The sequence below is a fragment of the Cupressus sempervirens genome, chromosome 3, assembly GCF_028749045.1.
Source record: "Cupressus sempervirens isolate cs-2001-9-10 chromosome 3, ASM2874904v1, whole genome shotgun sequence".
Lineage (NCBI taxonomy): Eukaryota > Viridiplantae > Streptophyta > Pinopsida > Cupressales > Cupressaceae > Cupressus > Cupressus sempervirens.
The window spans coordinates 35,536,166-35,562,620 of record NC_143120.1 but is presented as its reverse complement, the minus strand read 5'-3'; the positions used below and the strand labels follow the sequence as shown (position 1 = coordinate 35,562,620).

Below are 26,455 nucleotides of genomic sequence, written 5' to 3'. Positions count from 1 at the left end.
AATTTGGAAGAATCATCCATCCTTGTCAACACTTGGACAATCTTGTCCTCTTTGACCATAAGCATATCCAATAAGTCAAGAAGCAATAATGGTTTTTGACCATCTCCTTCGAACACAAGTGGGCTGCTCTCCATAGTATCACCATAAAATTTATCCAAGTTAATTTCCATGTCACCAAATAAGATGCTGGTATTTTCCATGTCTAAACAAGATGGAGAGTTGCCAACGCTGGCGGTTTGTTCAACTTTTCTACCTGAGCCATCAATATGCTCATCAGGAGAACTATAGTAAACAGCTCCATAAGTTACTTCTGTCTCCCAATTACCCATTAGTATACTTGTGCCATTATTAGTATTTTGCATATTATCCGTACTATTATCAAGTTGATTGGTATCTTCCCTATGCAAATTTCTGTAACTGTCCTCTGCAAGGAGATCCCGAGCCAAATCATAACATTTGTTTCCTATCATATCTGTCTTATTTTGTAACTCTAGCTGAAGGTCCACATAATCAATGAAAGAACATTCTTTTTGAAGCTTTGACTATACAATCTCCTTACTTCAGGTTTACATTCATAAGGATCTTTGACTTGCCCATCACAAGTGTACCTTTAACTCTTATTTTTTTGAAGGTCTGTTGTAGCCATGATTTGTATCTTCAACAATTCCCGTCTTTCTAGGCTTGTACCGAAAGACTGATCAAGATTATGCCTCCAGCTTAATGCCAATCACTGTAAACAACTTCCCAATTTCTAACCAATAATTTGGTGAACTTAAAGCTACAATCTAACTACCAATTGTTGTTGAGCTCTGAACGTAGAAGGTATTTCATCAAACCATTGTGATAAACTTCACAATTTTGTCTAACCTGAATAGAGAGTTTAAATGTTTGCTGTAGGAATTTGGTCAAACACTTGGTGTACGTTCTCTGATGTTTGTATGGCTTGCAAAGCATAAAAATGCCAAGGTAATATGGCTGGCTAATGATCTTTAACTGGGCTCTTTTTCCTACCTCATGCCTACTGACAAGAATAACAAATTCTATAATAGTCTCAGCCAGTTCTGATTAATTAGTTAAATCTGAGCTTTGAGGTATTATGACAAACAATTGTCGTGAAATCATAGATTCTCAAAATTACGTGCCTTGCTCAAACTCATATAACAAACCCACTCACGTTGACAAGGTAAAATAATGCAAGAGAGTTATAAGAGTGCATAGGCCCATGCAAGGAAAATGCCATTGAAACCTTTGGTCTGCTCCACGCATACAACCCAGTCGACCTTCTTGATTTCCGTCCAACCTGCTGCTAGCAACAATATGGTCTCAAACCGTGCTAAGTATGCAATCTACCTGGAATCATTTGTTTCTCCTACCTACGAGAATGAAATCTGTGCATGTCTCTTAGCTGACTACCCACTCAGAATATCTCATGCTATCTTAAGATGCGGAAATAGGAAGAGCCATAATTAAGAGTCTGCAGGTCAAAGTTCCAAGAAATAATCTTTCCACCAGTTGAGGATGCCACAATAAGGAAGATATTTGTTTGCCAAAATAATGAAATCAGATCCAATGACTTGTTCACAGCACTTGGCACCTTATCATCAAAATCTTATTACCAAATATTAGATGGCTGATACAAATATTCAAGAAACTTTAGAGCTCTTCCCACCCCCGGTTCTCATGGTGGTAGCAAAATTAAATCATTTCAATGCCAACTGAAGAATAGTCAGCCCCACAAATGTTTCGCCAAGAACTATATACCTCGAGGGGATAAGTATCAACCTTCAGCCAACAATAAATGTGATTCACATAAACTCTATTTTATTAATCGAAAAGGATAATAACATTTGTCTATTTCTTTCCAAACATTGATCGAAGAACAATATCCACCATTCGTAACGAGAAGCACCTTCAGACATTAATACCTCCTTACTGCTATCTCCAAACTGTTAACAACCACTAATAACCATATACTCTTGGATGACTTCATTTGCCCTGATTTCTGTAACAAGAAATTCTTCTCAACTAGCTGCTAAGTTACTGCTCAAGAACCGATAATCCTACCTGTACTGCAATATTCTTTTCCAGATAAACAGATATCAACCAATGCGCCTAACATTAACGCCCGTGATTGTTGGTACATGGGCATGAAGTCACCTGATTTAGTTGTGATGGTATAACCTACCTTTACCTCCACGTACTCCAAGTATAACTGCCATCAAGTTTGGGTGGCTTCTCTTTAACCCCAGACCTGTTTATTACTGGCCACGTCTCCCTCAACCCCTGCGTCTGGCATCACACAATACCCACAGCCTAAAAAAGATGGTAGGCACGTCTCACTCACCCCATCCTACCTAACTGGTGAAATGTTACCCGTCATGGTTGACATCCCAACACATTACGAACACTGTCCTCTATGTCTGTTGTAAATGTCGACTTAACCAGTATTGTTGTCCTCCTATAAATCAACCAAACCGAACACTATGACCTACTGTGTGCTCGGCTACATCAAACTATTATTAATTTACATCCCTAGTCTCCATACATTTCTCTGTATTGGACGTGGCCATTCTATCATAGCCGGCTATTGATTATGAAGACAAAATGTAGTAAAAATTTGATATCACTGAACTTGGTCTCACCTGATTCAACTCCCTTCGAGTTCTTGGTATATTGCCATTTCCTAAATCACCTCATTGAACCGAAGCTACACTCTTCTAATGTAAACTGACCCAATACTTAACTCTTGCAAAAATGATGTCTATGTCTAGATAAAACTTCACAGGCAGGCAGGAAGACCAGCTCTAATACCACTGTAATATCCCTTTCCGAATATTTTACTAAAAAACCCTTGATATAAAAGTGCAGATTTAAAACTGAACAGAAAGCTAATATTTGATACAAATACCAGAACTTAAAATGATTTGCAACTCGCAGATTTGCATACAAGAAAAACTTAGAAAAGTTTATTTTATTCCTCCGATATTCAGAAGTACATACATAAACCAGGAATTAACACAAATAGTCACCAAATAATGTTAATATATTATACAACAACAATACAATAACATGCAACAATCCAAATAATCTTATAAACAGAAATAACAGTCAGATTGGCAAATTTAGATAAACTTGTAAGAAGGCTAGGTTTGCGTCCAACCTCCAAAAGCTCTTCAAAGGTTTGCGTCCTCGAAGAGATAACCAGTAACTGTTTCCAGCTCCCAGATTAATATTTGTTTTAAACATTATATTCTTCATAACTTCCCATGTGGAGCTTGTTGTACCTTTATCACTTTTCCCAATGTGATGCACGCTCCTTTAAGCAATGTGGGATAAAGCACCTTTTTTGTCCTTTAGTCACTTAAGTGAACATAGTACCTTTTTGAAAATAAAGTGACAAGTCAAATGAACTTTAATAGTCACTTAGTCAGTAAACCATATAATCATCAGGCATTAAAATAACTTATCAAACGAACTCGCTTAAGCATGTGCAATAGCTCATTGGAAAGCTCTCGACAAGACGCTTCCAAACCAACACTGGGATATCAAGAATACTGAGCTCTGTTTACATACTAAAAATAGTAAGTATCTGAACAACCTGCCAAAACTGCTCTGATGGGTCTAAAACTGGAAATGTCTAGGCCAAACCTCGAACTGAACCCCGTAAAGAACCTTTTTGCCCCCGAAACCTAGGCGAAGTGAGTCGGAACACAAAATTATAATGTCCCAGAAAAAGGGGACATTACAATATCAGTGCAACTATTGAAGACTCTTTCAGACTTGTGGAGGAATAACAAATCATTATGGTTATCTCATGAGAAACAAGACCTGAAGTAGAGGATATTATAGAAGTGTGCAAAGAAAATAGTAGAAGGATTTGTGTGCTAAAAACATCCATCATCAGTTGAAGAAAGCAACATTACAAAGGTAGAAAAGAAGTTTGTGTGTAGTGAGTTGGTGCTCGCGAAGACAAGCTTTGGGAGTCAGTGCTTCCAGTAGGTCGATGCTTGCGAAGAGTAGGAGTTAGAACTTCCAATGAGTCGGTGGTCATAAACATAGGGGTTAGAGTCTCTAGTAGGTCATAGCCTACAAAACATTGTAAAAGAACGGTTTATATAAGAAAGCATTTATTTGTCGTAGTTTTCTCCCACATTGGATTTCCACGTAAATCATTGTGTTCATGTGCATGATTGTTTATTTCAACATTTGAAGTTAATTATTTAAATAAAAGTTTTAAATTGGCAAAGTCGTCATTATTCTGATTCACCCCCCCTCAGTATAATTGTGTGCTCTTCAATACTTAAATTCTTAGTGGTAATATTGGAAAATCATAATATTACTAACAATATAAATTATTAAATAACTATTAACATAGATCTAATTCCTTGGTGGTGGGTGCCTTATACCCTCCACAGTGCATGCAATGTCTTTTTATCTTGTCAAGTCCTTGCTCATATATTGGCATTTAAACATATATTATTAATGATGTGTCGACTAGTCGTATGGGTGAAATTCTCTATATCTCTTGCTTTTCCCGTGGTTTTCGTTCCACCTAATCTCCTCACTTGGTTCTTGATGTGAGGTAAGGGATATTCTCTAGCCTTTTGGGGGCCCATGTTGGAGTGGGTCCTCCTTGCTCCAATGGCACATGAGATGGTTGGTCGAGAAATGTTCACTTGAACTTCTTTGCGATGTCCATATGGAATAGTCGTTGCACGATGAGGTAGTTATAATCCATATGCCACCTTGATGGTAATGTGTGAGATGTCATCTTTTTATATCCTCATTCCCTATGTATCATAGTTCCAAGAATTGCTTGAATTGTCAGTTTAGCGATTCAATTCGAACCAGGCGATTTTTTTGGAGCCGTGAATCAACATGGCCGATTTTTTGCCATGAATCGCCTAAATTGGCAGCAAAAATCAGTACAATGGAATTTTTTCAAGCCGATCACATGTTTTGTGGTCCTTGTATTAATACTCAGAGCAACCCTCATAGATTTGAAACACCAAATTCATTGCAAGCATGAATTACCAATCTCTAAAACAATGTAATGTCCACGTGTCCCAGAGATGGGAGTGTGAAATGCCGAAGATGATTCCCCAATGCAGGGAACTCCAACATCATTATTGATATAGGTATCCAATCTTCTAACTCTGTGTGATGACTTCAAGCTAGAGACAAGTGTGGGTCATTCCACATGTTCACTGAGACTTCTAGCATTTTCACCAAATGCTTGGAGACTGTCATATACAAATGAACATTATATCAAACAAATACCATACACATGCCCCCGTATTGAGGATGTATGTGTCTTCATGGAATTCGGCCAATGGAAAAGGAATCTTATATATTCGTGATTTGTATTTCTCCTTTTTAAGATGGTGTTTCCCCCATTTCAAAGCCTACAAGAAGCATTTGATTTCCCTCCTTTGAATGGCGCTTTCCAAACGGATTATGTCAAATAGTTGGCAGGATCATGAATCACCACTATCACACGCAGATATGATCATCTATGTTTTCACCAGGTTACTTCGAGCAATGATATCCTACCAAAGATGTTACTTCGAATCTGATGTCTTATGGATCTTCATCTTACATACATTCTATAATATGAATCATTATGATCATATGATTTCTATTTACTTCAGCTACAACCTACAATTTACATTTTACGTAGTTACGTATGTGATGGATTTATCATTTATGTTCCACGTTTATGTATGTTAACTTCTATTTGATGATGTTATAGTGTGTTTAAGTTATATTCAATAAAGGGTGCATGAAATAAGTTTTAAATTGTTAAAATCTCTACATTTAAAGGGTTTTTTTAAATTTGCCGATTCATAGCCGTTTCATGGGCAATTCATGGCCGATTCACAATTTGATTCGGCCTTGCCAATTCCGATCGGATTCCAATTCTCGTTACTTTGCTATGTATATATGCCAACATGTATGGTATCAAGTTTGATTCCCCTTCAAAGTCTTTCAAATGCTTCAATACTTTTATATCGTCTTTTTATTAAATTCCTTCTAAGTCCTTTTGCCTATCCTGGGGTTATTTAGTCACTATTTGGTGCGCTCTTCCATATATTTTTCGATGTCTTATCCAACTCTCACATTGGGTTTATATATCATTTTAGTGGGTTGTGACATATCACCTACATGATATTGTCAATTAGTTGGCATGTCCACCAATGCACTTGGGTAATATAATTTAATAGTAATTTACCATTGTTAGTTGACTTTAGTAATTATTTAGAGAATGTATAATCTAACATTTGATTATTAATATTATATATTTTAGAGATTAGTTATAATTTATCAATATGTGAGTAATTATTTAATATTATTTATTTAATTGTTGTCTAATAAACATTGATTATTTATATGAATTTGATAATTCATTCTAGATTATTTATTGACAATTATTATTATTCAATATATTTGATGTATATGTCAATTAGCTATTACATACATATCATTTCAATCAATTATAAATAGTAATGTCAATTATAATTTAATATTAGATTCCATTATTAGGGGGATATAACAATCTTCTTGCATAATTATATTCCTTGACCCCCCCAAAAATACAAACCACCAAGTGTAACCCGGAGACTCGCACACCCACCCAAACCTTGAAGTACCTGTCCCCGAGACATCCCCACACTGGGTACTTGAGTACCCAAGCACCCCCACCTCCGCCATTTCGCAACCATGCCGTCGCTGGGATGTGTACTTGAATTTCTATTTGAATTTTGTATGTTAGTATTCAGTATGTAATACATTACTATGTTGAATGTCAATGGTTCTAAATTCTAATTCATGATTCAATTTTGCTATGTTCAAGTGTTCTAATTTGGTATGTTCTAGTGAACTATTGTAACATCATTTCATAACTAGCATTTCAAGTTCTATATGTATACTATACAACACTCCTCTTTGGCTTGTCCTCCCCTTGCCGCCATCCCCTAGCCATCCCCACCATCCCGAAAATGAGGCCCATTTTCCCCGCATCTCGAAAACTCACCCAGGTGTCTTGAAGTACCCCCGTACCAGTGTAACACTGAAACCAATTGAAGAGTCTACTTCTAAAATGTAATGTCCCCTCCCTAAAATGGAATTTAATGATAGTAAGAATTCAAATATAAGATTAAGTAGTTAAATAATGAAAAAATATATTATTATAATTATAATTATAACTATATTGATTAAGTTAACTAAATAATAATAAGTTATAATTATCCAAATAATTATTGTAAAAATGAAAGATTATATTATCAATAGCATTATCTATTTATATATGAATATAATTATTCAATAAATGAATAATAATAAATATCATTATTAAACTATATTATTGAGATAGTGAAGAAGAAATGGCATATAAACATAACAATATAATATAATTTAATATTAAATATAGTTTAAGATGATGATAATAATAATATTATTATTAATAAAACAAATAAATAAGTAATAGATAGTGATCATTGTCAACAATGAGCAATTGTGACCCAAGAAAGTATAACGAGGGTCCAAACTTATACATAAGATGGAATGGCAATGATGGAATTAGACATAAGGACATAGCACTGTACAAGAAGGATTCATTATCCTTGACGAATCCAAATTCTTGGCAACATGGGGAGCTAACATACAACATCCAGTAGCATACTTCATATTCTTGTAAAGAAACAATTACTCAACAAGCATACCTTCCATTGTCAAACTTGGGGCAGCTTATTCATGATTGCAAAATTTCTACATTATCAGATTTGTGTATCTAGACCATGCACCAGAGAGAGATAACACACAACTTCCAGTAGCATACTTCATATTCTTATAAAGAGACAATTACTGAACAAAATGTTTTGCAGCATACCTTCCATTGTCAAACCAGAGGTGGCTTATTCATGATTACATAATTACTACGTTATAGGATTTGCATATCTAGACCACGAATCGGATCCAGATTCACGAACCAATTCATGTCAATTCCGCAGAGGATCCGGATTTGAACCTGTGGGTCAATCTAGATCTGAGATCCAAAACAAACCCACAGGTTCAAATGCAGACCCTATGCAAATCCATCATGGATCAATCACGAATCCACACAGATCCAAGGGAATCTGACATGAATCTGCATGGATACCCAACAACCTACAGATCAAACTTTGAATAAATGGGGCTAGACTTAATAATATATATATATATATATATATACACACAATTCCATACGAATCATAATGGGAAGAAAAAATTCACAAATCCAAAAATCAGGTTCTCATACCTGAACCCGTCCCCAACTCCAGGCCAACCAGTTCTATTACTTCACATGGAGGTGTATGTAATTATAAACTAAGAGCTAAGACATATATCTAAAGCATTGTGAAGGACACCTTATGCTAGAATAATCACATTACAATAGTTGCATTTAGCATAAACTAAGTACTGATGCACTTCCCTTTCCATTTGTAACATTTGAGATGCTTGGATTCATCCACAACGGTGCATTTATCCATCCAAACATTGTTATAATTATATTAAGGTCAGTCCACACTCCACAGAGTCAGCAATGCTATATTTTTTTAAAGAGATCTTAATCTAATATCCCTAACAAAATCTTAGATGAGGATTTAAACACTATTATTAGAAAACAATGGCGTGCAAGTAGAATTGTGTTCTAAGTCTAACCCAAGCAATACGAAATTGCTCCAGAAAAATCCTTGAGTGGTAACCCTTAAAACAACTCAGAAGAGGCAAAAAAATGGTTTTATAAAAACAACCCCGTCTCTGATGAACAAAGGTTGCTTAGATGCTACACTCTTGAGGTGTCTTATGGCACAGAACTGACATTCCCAACCATATAACCACTATTTCTCTAAAATTAGAGATCAAACAGAAGGTAGCTCTCACTGCAACCAAGACTGCAGGTCTGGCATATGCCTATGAAGTATACACACTGATAATATGTAACTACTAACATACTAAGAACATAAATGATATGATAATTTCATAATTACTCCAAGGGGACATGAAGTATAGATACAACACTAGAAGAATAGGAATAACCTTTTAAATAAGGATGCCAATTTTAACAAAAACACAATGAGGCTCATGACATGCTCTGCCTTGTTGGCAAGGTGTCATCCTCTACACACAAAAGAAGATATGCTTTAAGATCTTCCAATTCTCAAGGGTAACAACACATTTTATCAAAATCAAGATCCAAGATCAATTTTCATAAACATTGAGACTAAATGAACTCCAGATAATATTGTATTGAATACAGTGGGTACATAATCCATGTGTAGAAAATATAACTTTTATTCTTAGCCCACAAGATGCTTCTCTGCTGAGTGTCAACCCAACGAAGTGGCTTTTAAGCTTCAAATCATTCAATTCGAAGTGTTCCTAGTACTTATATTGTCAAAGCTGAATACTTTCACCATGCTAAGGATGTCCATAAGGTCAAACATTACTTGAATCTTGATGTGATGTCTCATGTTTTTGCTAGGCACCTGATTTTAGATGGAAAGCATTTGTGAAATGTGGATTTCAGTCATCTTTTAGATTTAACATAGCTTGAAATTCGTTTTGAAGTTAAAAAAAATCTTGAATTCCATTCTCAACATAAAAAATCTTGAATTCCATTCTCAACATTGAACGATATCACCTTCAATGGAAGTTCCTTTCTCAATATTAAGGGTTGTCATCTTGATGGAAACTTCTTTATCAACAGATTGTTTTTCTTTATAGTGAGAAAGCAAGATCTTTGAGGCATAATATCATTGCAGAGAGCATAACTATGTTAACACAATTACAGGATCTATTTATCCCTTTGTTGTAACACTTTGTGAAAACTTTGCAAATGGCCATGAAAGCAAACAATTTCATTCACCAAGGCCATTTGCTTGAAAGTTGCTCTCATTGAGTAAAACTACGCAAAAGTTGGCATAAGACAGACTTAGATATACTCGTCTCTCCCCAAAAATTGTCATAACACAGACTCAGATCAACTCATCTTTCCATATTTATTGTCTTCACCATCTTTAAGACCACCAGTTGGCCACTAAAAATGCCAAGCACAAAAATTGGCATGAACCAATTTTACTATAATGGTTTCTGAAAATAACTGTGAATGTTGTATGCACAAAGTTGATATCAACACATTGATTTCATCCAAACAAAACAAACAGTTATTGAATGCAAATAATACCAACACACTTATTTCATGCAAAAAAAAAAAACATACTAGTTATTTCCACAAGCTATTACACTCAAAATTGTTCATGCATTCAAAATAAGGTGACAGACAGATTAATTCAACTACCACTATTAATCGTCTTCACCACCTTTGAGACAGCCAGTTGGCAACTAAAGATGTCAAAGAATATGACCAACTACTTTGATTAAGAAATGTTGTATACATTAAAAATAACATGAGAAGTTGTTTCCAAAAGCCATCGTACTCAAATATATTCATGTCTGCAAAGAAGATAAACACGGTTATGTCTAGAAGCCATTACACTCCTAAGCATTCACTGTGAAAATCTCATGTTTATCACAAACACTTTTCCTTGCCAAGTAGGCATCAGCTTCCCATCATTGTCAACAGGAATGTAGTGCAATCAGTAGTCCCAATGTAAGAGATGGATTTAAATATTTAAACACAGTAGTCCAAAAAAAGTTATTTGGAACCCATTTCATATATCTGGCAAAGAAATACTAATATGGAAGCACTGTGTCTGCTTTTTCCAAGAGATGGGCTATATTTCAAATCTAAAATAGGATATTATAGCCTCTATAAAGATTCCAAGGAGAATATAAAGTTTACAAAGTCGGCGGGGCAGAGTGGAAAATAAGTCCAGGTCCAAAATAAACTAATGTACAGATATAAATAATGTCAATAAACAATCAGAGAAAATGTATTGAAAACCAGAACATATTCATGAATTGAACTGGGGAATGGAAGAAGCTGATGGGAAAGATGTCACAGTTCAAAAACTAAACAATTAAAACAGAAGGAAATATGATTAACTTGCTAACACACACATATGACTCGGTCATATCACAGGAACTGTAAAACAATAATTTATAGACCTTCACCTGCCCACCCTCAGTTTAGATGTTTGTTTTACTCTGCCCTGTCTTTTCTACAGGGGTCAGACCCTAGGTCCGTAGGTGGTTTGAGAGACTTTTTAGAACTTAGAAGATATCGCCAACTTTTATGCTCCAACACAAGGAACATCTACCTCCACAAACCTTTGGAATTTGCATCCTAGCTCAACTTAACTTCAATCTTTGGTGCCATTCATCCAACCTTCTCCTTGACTTCTACACTTATCACAACCCATATCACTATTTTTAGGAAACTTTCTCCCAAGAAAAACCCAGTGAGTGAAGATACCATATTGGAAGGTGACCATTACTGGGGTCCGACAAGTAGTAATAATTATATCAATTACACTAACAAGGAGAGCCAGTGTCATGTTACAGAGACAACAAAAGCATATATTTACCAAAACACTATTAAAGTCAACTAGAATATATCCAGATAGATAAAGACATTTACCCTCAACAATCTTTCTTTCCATGCATCTGCTACTTGTGATAAAATCCTTGGAATAAAACAAATTAATGAAACAGTGTACTTTTCAACAGACTTGCTATGGTGAGTTGGCATCACCTGCAAAGTAAATCGCCAAGGTTCTGATTAGAAAACTAAGCTGCTTGTTAATGTAAATACAGCTTACGTTTTCTACAATGTAATATTAGAAGACTTCAAAAAGATAAATTTGATCACTCATCAATATTTATGCACCCAAGCTATATTATAATTCTAACCCATGCCTTGTGTTTGAATAAACAACACATTTAAAATTTAACATTTGCATCAAACATTTTATCTATGAATATTCTAGCAAAGTTAGCTTGTAAAGAAAATTGAATTATGAAAATTTACAACAAAGAAAAAAAATCCTGCGTAAATGAAAATATATTCACTCGTTCTGTCTTCAAACACGGAAATTCAAAGACATGAATGAATATGAACATACATAGATTCCATGTATGCCAGATCCTAAAAAATATTTACTTAATAGCATAGTTCCTTTGGTTCCAATATTTCAAACTATGGCACCAAAACAATGTTTTTCTCAACGAGTAGAGAAAACAAACGAATGCATTTATAGGTTTCCAAACTCATGGATGTGATCAAGATCAACATAGGGACAAGAAAGCTTCAAGGGTATCTTCAATTTTTCATTAGTGTATTACTATGTATTTGACATAAAAAATGAACAAAATACAAATAAACTCTTTGAATCCGTATATAGCATTCCACAAATTTCAGCACTTAAATTGAAGCTTCTATGGGGACAAACGGGATTGAATCATCAAAGCTCTAGAGTAGACAAGGACAACTAAAGTGATAACCATAAAGAAATCAGGTTATTAAGCTAGCACCAATAAAAAATAGGTTGTCCCCTTCCACAATTGAGAAAGTTTGAAAGCTGTAATGGGCACTATAGTATGTCAGTTACCAATATTTCCTAGACAAGGATAATTAAATGCCAGATTGAAGTTATCCACAAAGACAAAGCTAAAAGTCTTGCATACCAGCAAAAGCAGATCACTAAGGCTCCATTGTTCACGTTAACATGTTGAATCACAATGATTCTTGAGGACCAAGGCCAGAAATCTAATTTGCCAACTCCAGTGTAAGCTTAAGAATTTAGCCCAAGAGACTTATGGCATTGGGTCTAATAAGCCAAATGTTGTATTTACTATAAAAAAAAATCAAGTGTACAGGGCATAGCTGTAACATTCAGACTCGGCAAAAATTCGCCAAGCCCCAAAAAATTAAAATTAAAAAGAATTTTATTTTGAAAAATATTCTTCTGAAACAAATATAAAGAGATTTATTTTACAAGGACAACAAAACATAGAGTACACTTTACCAAGCATAAACATTGATATCTGCACAAGCATTCTTCTTGGCCTCATTATTCCTCAAGTGCCCCTTCCTCCACTAGTTCTAGCATTCACACAAGAAAAAATGTATAATAGTGGTGGTATATCTAAGCCTCAGTATGCCCTGTTAGAGAATAATCCTCTAAATATATATAAGGAAAAAGCAACAATGTTGCCCACAACAGTACATATTGTTCCAATCACTCTAGTTACTACCCCAACTATGTAGACATGTCATCCAGAAAAGAAGCATTTATCTTATAAGTGATGAAGCTTTTCAAAAAAATGGACGTTCAAGGACCCATAGGAGGTTGGAAGCCTAACCCGATCAACTTCAATTAACTCTATCTGGCTGCATGCAACGACTTTTGTTAAAAATAGGGGGGTCAGGGGACCCCATCCCCAACCCCTCGATGGCATTAGGTTGTTGTTGGCACCAAGGTCATCATGGCAGCTCATTAGCTATCGCAGGCAAGCCAAGGTTGCCACGTACAACCAGCCCCTATTTGGGGTTGTAATTTTTCTTTCTAAATTTATTTATTTTAATTTTTTAATTAAATTTAATTTTTTATTTTTATTAATTAAAATAATTTTAATTTTAGTTTTATTAAATTAAATTCAAATTAATTTAATTTGAATTTTATCATTAAAAGATTCTCATTATAATATTATTTAAGAGTAATTACATTTAAAATTGATATATATTATAATGTGGTTATTTAATTGTTTAAAAGTAAGCAAGATTGTTGATTGAAGAAATGTTCATGATGAATATTAGCATTAACTAATTATTATTGCAAATGGGTGATTATCATTTATTTTATAGTGAAGGGAAATATCTATTAATTGAAAACATGTATATTATTATTATTTTATAATCACATCCCATGTGGTCAAATCAAACTATTGAAAAACAAATGAATTAAACCATATGACTGGAACCCTATGTTTCCATGTGCTTTATTGGGGCTTGCGATTTTTATTTCATGTTTGTTTTGTTTGAGTTATTTAGTTGGCCGAATTACGATGTGCACCAGAGGCTTGTGAGATTGCCTTTATGATGATTTATTTTACTGGATGTGGTGATGTATTAATGGTTCAAATTGAATTTTATGTTTATACCTTTTAGTTTTTATGAGCATTTATGATGACTTGAGTTTTGAGAACCAGTATAATTTCGAGTTGCCCGTCATGGAACCGAATTCAATTATCATTGATTTTTTAATATGGGACACAATTATGGTTTGTGAGCTTTGGAAAGGTAGTCTAGATGCAATCTATGGGGGTGGCTTACAATAGGGGTCTGAGGCTCGAAGTGGTCAATGCCAGGGTAAGCTATTGTAAGTTGTGTAATAGGTGATAACATAGTAATTAAAATATTTAGACACATTAAAAAGATAAATAGAGGTGTTGCCTCTCCCATGCCTTGAGTGCTTGTTTAGACTAAGGATGGGAATGGGATGATACCTAGTGAGGGGTATGACTAGTAGTCCTTGTCTTCATGAGAGGGTATCCTAGTTCCACATGGGTCACACTGAGGATCCAGGGTTCTGGACTCCAGAGTGACTAGTCTAGGGTAACTCAACGCTTGAAAGTGTGGGGTCTAGTGAGAGTCTAGTCCAAGGTAACTCAAGTAGTTTGACCATGTGATGACACTCCCTAGTATGTAGTCTAAGTCTCCTTTGTAGATTTTGTATTTGCCTTAGTAGGTGTTACTTCTTGTTGGATGTTATTTATTGTTGAAGGTTGACTTTCATTGATGATAGTTACAGTTATTTATTTGTTGGTTATTATCCTTTTGAGAATTGGAATTTGTTTAGGATGTAGATATTCTTTCAATGGTTGATATTTATTGGTTTTGATACTTGTCTTGGAGTTGGTATTTAGTTGTTGACTTTGGATGAGATGCTGGTATTGGTTGATTGTCATCTCGACATTTATTATCTTTTCCTTATCAATAGTTTATGGTACCCTTGAGGTAGAGAGAACTTTTAGAATTCCTTGCCTAGGATTTGATTTTGTAATTTCATATCCGTATGTGGATCATACATTATCTCCCCTGCACGGTGGGAGCAGGCCTGAGTAAATTACCACGAGGTCTGGAGGTAGTGACTTCTTACCTTTTGGGTTTCCCCAGAGATTGGCACCAATGTCGGATGTTCCATTTAAGCAATGTACAATTATTATTTGTATCTCTTGGAGACTTTTATTCAACTGATATATTTATTTATTCATGTATCTTGTACCTTGAGATCCTACGGGATGATGTATTGTATTCTATTGCACCTATATGATTAATACATACCCTACGACACGTGCAATGGATGTGATGTACTGGATGTATTTCATTACATCAATTATACTTATGTATCTGCTTATGAGATTATGTATCTATTATTCATTTTGGTAATGGACATTGTACTTGAGATCAAATCTAATTAATAGAACTTTCATACATGTAATACAATGTAAAGAAACCCTTGAGAAATAGAAATTGCATTTGCATTGCTTAATGAGCATTTGATTTGCATGTGTATATTGCTTCTGCATTGTTATCTTGATGTTGCATAAACGTTTAAGGAAAAAAATGGTTCAATAAACATTGTAACATAATAGGTTAATTTCTCGTGGGTTCCTAAGCGGGGTGTGACTTTCTCTACCATTGTGTCCATGCCATCATAGACATCCCCTAAACATAGTGTATTTATATCAGTGAATCAAAGCATAGTCTTGATAGGCTCAAGGAATCCCAATACATATACCACACAAGCCCACTAATTGTCATCGAAGACCAATGACTTGACCTTTTCAGCCCTCTTTGAATGTAAGGCTTCCATACACTCCATTAATTGCAAATACACATTTGACTGAGTGCCTCTCTCACCTTGAAATGTCATTTCATAGCAATAATACAGGATGCAAATTGGGTCTCAACAACCTAAGTTAATAACAGTATCAATATGTAAATAACAAATTTTTAAAAATATATTAAGCAAATTTATATATAAACTAATAAATGAACATGACAAATAAAATAAAAATCACAAATTAAGTTTAGTATTTACCTTCAACAACTCAAATCTCAAGAAGACTTGAACAGTGATTGTGACATTTGGCGGTTCATCACAAACATCTAATATTTTCACCTCTACATATATTTGTTTCACCAACTCTATTCGAGTGCCAAATTGTTGCATCACTAAGTTGAGGGAGTGTATGATGCATGGTGTCCAAAAAAAATGCTCATTATCAACTTTCAACCAAAGCATAAGCACTCCTACAACTTTTAGCATTCTTTGTGATTGCCTAGGTAACATCCTCACTAACCATCATCTCTATTGACTCAAAAAGAATTCTAGAAATTAAACATGCATTTTTCACTTCCCCTTCACAATCAACTGTCCTCAAAATCATTGTCCCTTTGGGGGACACTCCAATAACATTAATTAATGGACGGTTTCTAGTATCCTTCCATCCATATGAGATGATAGAAAGACTTGATTCAATGCAAGAATCTCTAATTGGTTAAAGGGAGATTTGCAACAAGGTGATACGCACCTTGTCAAACCTAGGACTTGTGCAATCAGTTGGGCACTATTGATTCCCAACACTATTTCTCATCAATATGGTGATTTTGCCAAGTTGAAAGGAACACCTCTTTTGCCAGCGATAATTTGTACTTCATCTTTATCTTCCACTTCCGATATAGGCAAGAATGAATGTTTGGAGGTTGCAAACTAAATCAAGGGGTAAATGTAGCTCCAGCTCCACCAATACTAGCACTTTGTTTTGATCTTAGAACCAATCTATTAGCCTCTTAGTGTTTTTTACAAATCCTTCTATTTGTGTGAAAATCAACCACTTCTTATCTAAGCCTTGACACATTCCCATCCCTTTGCCAGCGGGGCCCATAAAGCAAAGTTTCACTCAAGAATATGAGCTATTTTTTTGGTTTAGTTTTACAATAATTATATTTTCAAATTTTCAAATATATTCCCCACTCCCTAGAAACTGTGAAATCCTTGTGGTATATCTCCATAAAGTAGATGCTATATCAATTTTGAATTGATGAGTTCCGTCTCCACCCATTGAACTTTCACTACCAGTCATTCATGCAATTTGATTTCCTGCCATTATAAGAAATTAAATAAACTTGAATTAGCAAAAACTAAAATATACAAGCATACAAGTGCAAAAAAATATTAACATTAGAACAAAGAGCTAAACTGTTTTACTACTTCTTTAAAAAAATTGGAAAAAAACTTTACAGACTTCATCCCAAATTTTTAAAAATCACCAAAGTCTAAAAAAGCATTCAGTAAAAGGCTCAAGATAAGGGTCCAATGCTTACCTAAGATGCTTAGATCTCCCTTGTTGAAGTTATCTAACACCCCATGAACGATTCTCTTCAAAACTAATCACCTAGCCTTCGAAATACCAAAATGGAGAATAAATGAGAAGAGACCATAATAGAAAATAAAATGATAGGTTTTAACAATGAATGGCCTCATCTAAGGGCACTTTTAGTATTTTGTAGAAACAATAATAATAATAACTCATATTTGAACTTGTGTTTTAAGTGAAATTTTAATTTTTTTATAAAGTTTTTAATGCTAATGTGGACAATGAGCTAAGTGAAATCATGCTCCCTATGAGCATATCTATGCATTGTGCACCAAGATCAGAAATCCAAACAAATCTCAATCTGGAGGCAAGGGCAAGGTGCGTGCACTTTTATACGAATGCACCCAAAGGAAGAAAGCATGCCCCCTACAAGCATCCATGCATGTCAAATCCAAACAGATCCAAACCTAGAGAGGCAGGGTGCAAATGCCCAACCAATAGGAAAATAACTCTTAAAAAACGCAATATTCAGAAATGCCAACAACTAAAAATGATTCTCAGAATTATCTTAGGATTTTTTACAAACTGTACTCGAAATAAGAATTACCCGGATCATCAAAATACATTACAATGCCATTTTCAATATATTGATTAAAGCTGCAATATGTAATACTAATATTGCACTTATAACCAGTAAACTCAAAGCTGCAAACTTGGATGGCAGACTTTGAAACCGACTTTACATGGTAAGAAATGAATGTATTCTAATTTCTATGCCCTAGAAACCTTTTTTCAGCACCAACAAGTGCTCATCGTTCCTAGGTTCCGACATGCCCGGTGGCTTGGGGGGGCTGGATAGAAATCATATGGCTAGCCTGAGGAAGATAACAAAGCCCAAAATATAACTTCAAATCTCCTTCCAATCTCCTCCAATCAATTTCTTTATCTACTAAGGATGCCTAGCTGAAAATACACAAGTAATCCTCTCCAATGAGCATTCCTAAACAAAATCACCAATTAATCCTCTAGGTTAGTTCTCTCGCTAGCAAAGAAGATGCTCTCTGCGGGGAGTCTCGTCCTCACAAAGCCACAAGATGAACTGGTTCTATCATGCAATTTCAAATCCATACATTACACAAACTGAGCTCCAAAATGCCATAGGAAGGCCTCCAAAAAACCCATGCTCAGTTAGGATTTACACTCTATAATTTTTTGTTCAATATTTCCTTAGGACTCAAAGTTACATGCCCCTTTCAAAAGGAGCATTTTTTTAATAGTTGATAAGACCCTCTATACCCCCTTGAGTGCCAACCTTTTCAATATTGTAAGAAACCCAAAAGTCAATCTTTAAATAAACTTTTATATTTAAACATTATTTAAATTAATTGCTCTTGACCACATCAACTGCCAAGACATCAACATTTAATGCATTCACTAACATTTTCAAGATAGAATTCTTGCTAACTGACCATGTCAGTGTCCAAACTATGACTCACTAAAAATAGCAAAAACAAGCAAATGGCAATAACTTTAACATTTTAACATTACTCAAATTGATTGCTGAAAAGGTTAACGATCATCAAGCAGAAAGTTCTTTGGAAGGGGACATTACAAGGAGGCAATTTTGTTGTTAGTTTGAAAGATGCAGTCTGTTTATTATTTTCCTTCTCATTTTTTATGATGAATAATCAAAGTCATTTCAAAAATGTGAAGTCCTTGAATGATTCTTTATTTATTTTAAAAACAATATTTTTATGAGATGCATAGGACGCAAATTTTACAATCTCATTTGAGCAAGGTGAGACAATACAATAATTTAGACACTCAACTTTCTAATGTCAACCTGCACAAATCTAAAATGAAAGCAATTCTAGAAATGAGATTCATAACTAATGTCTTATGGGCATTGCCATCGAAAATTAAAACACTAAAAAACCATCAACAATTCCTCTTTAATCTCATCTGATAAACTGCTCAGAAATTTATAAGAAAATTAATATTTCTATAATCGAAAACACTAAATTGCAACTATAGAAATAGCCCTAAAATATTTACCAGGAAACAGAATGTTTGAAAAATTAAAAAGATATAAATTATACCAAATATTTGCACTATGATACAGCTGCAATTGAAGGTCCATGACAGGCTACATCTAGCTTATCAACAGCTTTTTCATGAGCTGCAAACTCACTCCGAATTGTATGGTATACAGCAGACCCTTCAAACATCCAAGATCATAATGACCAATCTTAGAGAGTTAACCCTCCTTTCCCCCTTGGTTAAACAGCTCTATCTAATCATATTGCCACAAAAAACTGTTTTTTTATCTCCTATATTCACCCTAACATATTGCACCTAGGTAATGATGTAAATTTCTTTTCAACTACAAGGAATTTTCACCTCTCAAATAATGGGGGAATGAAACTGTGTTGCGTGGCATTAGTAAATGTATAAGTTGACATGGGTTATAAGTACAGCAAAAAAGTAAGGTTAAATATGTTAAAACTATAACTTCGATTCTCATACTGGTCTGACTGTGCAGATCATACAATCCTCATTTTTCATATAATACCATTTTGAAGGCTATTAATACATTGCCCCTTGGTTAGGCATTATCAGCGATCTTTGGTGATAACTATATGTTAGCATTAACATCAACTAAATTAGATATGTTTGTTTGTTAAACTAAATCTCCTTCTAGGCACCGATTATGAGAAGGCATTGTGGGCCGACCTAGATAGGGTCATGTCCCTTTAAGGGACATGCCCTTTGGTTATGGTATATGAGGAGGGTGTGGTTGTAGTTAAAGAGCACACAATAGAACACCAAGTCTGCTCCTTTAAGCAACTCTGCCACAAATCGAATACTTGCTGTGATAAATATATATTTTAGAAGGACAATTAATATTGTCATCTCATTTCAAGGTCAGACAAGAAGGAAGATCAGAACAGCAAGCATATAAAGATATTATCTCAGATCTGATTATAGAATTTGCAAAACTTTACAAGGTATCAGAGCTCTGGTAGTCGAATCTAGGCTCTGCAAATTAAACAATCAAACTTAGTATATCTAGCATCATTCTCCTATCTTCAATGGCATACACAATTAGATCGGAGGACAGGTTTGATGAGAAAGAACACTTTGATGCTTGGAAATTCAGAATCATGACGATTCTCGAAGAAAATGATGTAAAGCAGTTTGTTGATTCAGCATCCAAACAACTTGTTGTTAAACCTAATAAAACTACCTCGAGTAAAGGAAACAGGAAAGCCATGTAGATCATATTAGATGTAGTAAAAAATAAAATAGTAACCATGCTAGCAAAACATCAAACAGCATTCAATATGATGAATTCATTATTGAATGCATATGAGGTTAACAATGCAACTAGAGTCCTCGCACAAAAAAGGCAACTAAATCATATACAAATAAAGAACGGAGAATCAACGAATTCTTACTTCCTAAGGGTTGTTAGTCTAAGAGAAGAACTTGCAAGTATAGGAACCATAATTGATGACAAAGAATTAACACTGATGGCTATAGATGGATTACCAGATTCATGGGAAACATTCGCACAAGGAGTAAGTACTAAAGACAATCTTCCTGACTTCAATAGACTTAAGGAAGATTGTCTTTAGGAAGAATCCAGAAAACTTAAGAAAGGGGGAAAGTTGAAAACTGAAGACGAAGAACTTCATGTTCTCAACACAAATTCCTATAAAGGTAAGAAGAAGCACTTCAAGAAGAAGAAAGTAATGACAATCCTAAAAAAGATCTATATAAAATAAAATGCTTCAAATGCGAAAAGTTTGGACACTACAGACCTAATTGCCCTAAGAATTCTAAACAACAAGTAAACTATACAAACATTACTAGGAAAGAAGATAACTATGATCCTGAGAATCATGTATTGTATTTGACACTATCAAATGAAGTCTCGAGTAAGGCATGGGTGATTGATAGTGGATCATCTCGACATATTACAGGATACAAAGAAGCACTAGACTCTATATCAGAAAAAGTTAATGCGAAGTCACCATCAGTGATAATTCAGCACATTTTGTCAAAGGAATTAGAAGTTGCACCTTGAAACTAAAGTCAAGTAGTTCTCTTCTTTTCAAAGGAGTACTCTATGTACCAGGAATAAAAAGGAATCTAATCTTGGTTACAGCATTTGAAGATGATGGACATAATGTTTCATTCATAGACGGTAAAGTAATGACCTAGGCTAAGAACTCCTCATTTAAGAAAGCAAAATTGATTGGTCAAAGAAAGGGGTATTTGTATGAATTAAATTCACAGCCTAGTTGACCCGTTCAAGCCTTAATTCATGAAGCTGCTAATATAAACGAAATATGACACAGAAAGTTAGGACATCTAAACTTTAAAAACTTATTGACTATGGAGAAGATGGTTACTAGTTAACTAAATTAAATAAAGATCATTCAAGCATATGCAAAAGATGCACTCTGGGTAAGAACACCAAAAGTCCATTTCATGATAGCACTAGGAAAACTAACAATGTTTTGGAATTAATTCACTCAGATTTATGTGGACCTATGTCTGTTCCTTCTCTTGGAGAATTCTGGTACTATATACTTTTTATAAATGACTTCTCTAGAAAAACTTGGATTTACTTCTTAAAATGTAAAGAATCGGAAGAAATCCTTAAGAGATTTAAAGAATTTAAAACCTTAACTAAAAACTTATCAAGACATAAAATTAAAACTCATAGGACTGATAATGGAGGGGAATATACCTCAGATTTGTTTAAAGAGTTTTGTAAAGAAACAGGAATTAAGAGGGAGTATTTCGTTTCGTAGAACCCACAACAAAATGGGGTAGCAGAAAGTAAGAATAAATATGCCTGGAGCAACCACAATTGTCTATATAAATATTACATTAAGAATAAATATGCCTGGAGCAACCACAATTGTCTATATAAATATTACATTGTGCTGCATATAAAATCATATTGCTTTGTCTTATTATTCTTGAGGTAGACATCTTGACATGGTCACTATTTTCCATGTGTAACTTGTTATCTCATGTTTCTCACTCCTCAGTGGCTTCTTATATATTTTATTGCGTCATATCTCATCAATCTGGGCAGACTTTTATTACTCTCATACAGGACACAACAGTGATATTTAAAGGTCTTGACTAAAGGATACATTGCTGCAAAGATTTACTTCTATATATATTTCAATTGTCTTTCTTTGATTAATACTACCCCTGTCCATACAAGAATGAAGCTATTTGACATCAATTACAACTTCCAACTAATATCGTTCTGAAGATGTTTGACATCACTGACAATACTTCCATCAGTTTGTTGGGTCTAATGATCCAAATGTTTTTACTTACTACAGTTATGTTTCATTTGTATGGAGCTCCCAAGTCATTGACGAGACACCTCTCTTGTGTTATTATTAATTAATAGTAATTGTATTAGAAATTTGCAAGCATTCAAACCATTGTTTTTCCTATCTAGGTTAAAAACTTAAAATATTAGATTGTTAACAAAGCTGATATTATTTATAAGTAACAGACAGATATAGCATGTCGGATGCAGCCTCAAATATGTGATCCCGAATTCTGTTGGGAGAATCCTTATAAAGATAAAAGAATGCATATATAAAAAATGCATTATCTGTTTGTAATACTCGCTAGGAATGCACATATATGTATTCATTTGCTGACTCCCTACTATCCTGCACAAGCAAAATGGATGTCTCTTCATGCTAGTCTGTCACACATAATCCATTGGAAACTCACTATAAAGAGCTTACAAAGTTTCTTAACAAGAATCTCAAAACCTGCCTTAGGCTCTAGAGTAAATTACATCCAAAAATAAAAACTTTGAAATAAATTTACATCAAATCTGCAACATACCCACACGCGCACATGAATGCAGAGATGGACAATTATTGCATGCATAGGCAAAAAAAAGACAATGAAATGCATACATGTGCATGATGGCATATTTGTGTATGTCTGCATCCAATCAATATTTCAGTAATGCCGCCAAACCACAATTCATGACTCACACAAGAGAGTTGTATACATAAAATCTAGAGAAAGAATTAAAGGAAAAAAAAGAAAACCTGGCCTTCCAGAGAATCCTTCATGTATCGAAAAATGTGTTCAGTTGGAAGACAATCAATTCCAACCCAATGAGCAATTTCCAATGCAACATTGCAGATACCAGTATTCAATGCAACAAATTGTTCTTGAACCTGGTTGAAAAACATTAACATTTATTAAAAATAATTGCTTTACTCCTAAAATTTACTCATAGTGAAACTGAACATTCAATAACCATAAGCAAGCTCAAAAAAATACAGTAGCAATATCTTCTTTTAACAAATTGACAATCACAAACTTATGTTGAATTTATATTCCAAATTCAGGAACTTTGAAGTGTACATTTGAGGCATCAATCATTTAATGCCCCTTAGACAACAAAAACCTTGAATTCAACTACTGATTGTCTTGAGCAAAATCATATATAGCCCTCATTTTAACTTTATCATTTGAAAAAACAAACAAAAATGCGCTAGCCCTATTAGACAGATAGTTACTTGGCCCTTGCGAGCATAAAACTATTAAAAAAATCAAATAATGTTCATAGTATGTCCAAGGCATACAGAATATTTATCTATTAAAAGATACTAAGCCACTTCAATGCAATATTTACATGGAATAAGAAATCAAGAATGTAGGAAGCAATCAATATATGATTTCTTATTGGCAACTAAAGGCAGTCCAAGGGATCGAAAGTGTAAGAGCCCTGCTGGCTCACACTAAGCAATGCTGAAGAACGCAGTTCTTTTGTTTTGTCTTTTCCAATTTTTGTGCTTTTTTGGTATATATGAAATTTTGTATTTTTCAAAATAAATGCTGAAACATTTAACATGAAATATAAGAACTAATATGGTTGCCACTGTAGAATTCCAATTGCAATTCCAATAGAGGTTATTATTACATACAATATTCAAGGCAAATGAATAAACTATGAAACCTGGATACGTGTAGGCATTGAATATAATTTATTGCATCAGTCTGCAATGCTCATGCCAACTTCTTTCACTCCCAGCTTATGACAGTGTTACCAGCAGAAAATGAATGCTGCCTCGCTTTGACCAAAAGCTGCTATTAAAACCGGAAGTCACAGCCTTGATGGATGCCCAACAGTGATGCCTAATACTTGCAGCCAAATGCCTTAATCATTCTCCAAACTCTAGCCGCCAAAGGTGAAAATAAATGCTGGCCTATAGACACCCAAAATCAGCAACCAATTGTCCTCCAAAACCACAGTATCCAACAAACTTTATCATGTCCCCTTTCTAGAGTGGACATCAGAGATGATAGAAATGGCCTATCATTAGAGTCTTGTAGGCTGGCAGTGGTGTTTAGGGACTCAGTCAAGGTACACAGTGTTCGGATCTGGAGTTTCAAATAGTAGGAGAGCAGTTGAGAGCAATTCCTTAATTGTAGAAGGAGTTTCCTACATTTTAGGAGGTGGAGATGGGTTACATTCTTGAGTCTCTACGAGATCATTCTATGGTTTCAGTTTCGGGAGATTCGAAGACATTCCTATTTTTTAGGAGTATCCCTATTTTTGAGGGATGAGACTGTCAGTTATTTCAGATTTTCCGACATCAGTCACATGTGGTGACGAGTTCAGTTTCACCTTGTAGAGGTGTTTTGGCTATCAGTTCACTATTTGGGAAATATTTTAATATATTTAAATATTCTCCTAAGTTAGCATTTTAATAATTTAAATAAGGCTAAGTTATAGCCATTTTGGAGTATTAAGGGATTTTTTGGCCTCATCTGCATGAATATCCCTTGGTGTAATAGTTGTTGGAAAGGTCTTGAACTTTTCTAAATATTTCTCTTTTGACTCAAAGCATTTCGATGAACGGATTTCTTTCTATTGGGAAAAAGGTCAATTTTTGGATACTTGACCACTTAAAAAATGAGAAATATATTATTTTATAACCCAATGCCACATGGAGACACTTTTAGGATTCGAGCTAAGTATGGTGGGTTATAAGAAGGTAAAGACAAAGTTCTAAGGCAGTATTGACATATTACATTTTTTGATTTGGGTTTTGGGCTCTAATTGAGCTTTCAGCACTTGGGATGCCAAACCCTATTGCTTTGCCTATTTGGGACATAGCCCCCAAAACAATGGTTTGGATTCTTAGCAGTCAGAAGCAACTTGGAGATTGTGCATTGTTTCTTCTGGGGAATGCAGTATTGAGTCAGAGATTCAGCTGGGGTTTGGGCATTTTATCCACGTGTGGGCACTTTGCAATTGTACGGCCGCACCTGGCAGCCATATTCTTTCCCACGTGCAACATTTGAGAGCTGGAATCTTGTCGTAGCTTTCTTTTGGGCTTATATTTCTCCTTCACGCCTTCAGGTTGGCTTTATCCTTGGTTGTAATCATCTGGATATTATTGTAAATCTTCATTTGGTTACATATTAGGCGTATATTCAAAAAATCTGCCTGTAGCGACTTTGCTTTAAATGTATTTGGAATACATTTTCAGAACTGTTTCATGTTATTGTACTTCTGTTATTACATATTGAAAATCATCAAAAATAAAAAACAATCAAACCCTTCTACAACTTCTATCTAGCTCTGCAAGAAAAAATTTAATAAACAAGGAAAACAAATTTTAAAATATAAAATTATAGCAGATCAGCAGAAAAGATCTATCAGGGATCTTTCAATGGTATCAAAGCCTAGACCCTGCCAGCCTGTTGGAAAAGAAATCAGTTTAGTTACACGCCAATACCATGGCTAGAAATAAAATGGGTGCTTTAAGGTTCCATCTTCGTTAACAAGCACAAGTAAGATGCCTCTTGCCAAGACATTCAATGTTGCAGTTATGAGTAGCTACCATCAATATTGTTCTCTTCCTAAGGAGATACACAACCTCTTTTCCTTTACAGAATTTATAGGTGTACCTGAAGCAGATGATAACTGGGTATCTGCAAGCTCCTTTTTGCAGCAAAAAGAGAAAGAAATATTAAATGATAATAAAGAAGCCATTGGTCACAAATTAGAAGAGATTACAATCAGGGGACAAACCATTAGAGATGTTGGAAATGT

General features: G+C 34.7%; 1 protein-coding gene across 3 annotated transcripts in view; it reads right to left on the bottom strand.

Moving 5' to 3' along the window:
- LOC149564648 (ARM repeat superfamily protein) overlaps nt 1-26,455 on the bottom strand; it is a 311,869-nt gene that overhangs the window by 162,880 nt on the left and 122,534 nt on the right. For 2 of the 3 annotated variants that reach the window (XM_089818208.1, XM_089818209.1), the window contains 2 exons: nt 23,433-23,564; nt 11,582-11,695 (listed from right to left, as the gene is read on the bottom strand). In XM_089818208.1, the coding sequence (XP_089674334.1) occupies nt 11,582-11,695; nt 23,433-23,564 (246 nt within the window). The remainder of the gene's footprint in view (nt 1-11,581; nt 11,696-23,432; nt 23,565-26,455) is intronic. The other variant, XM_089818211.1, reaches the window with a different exon arrangement.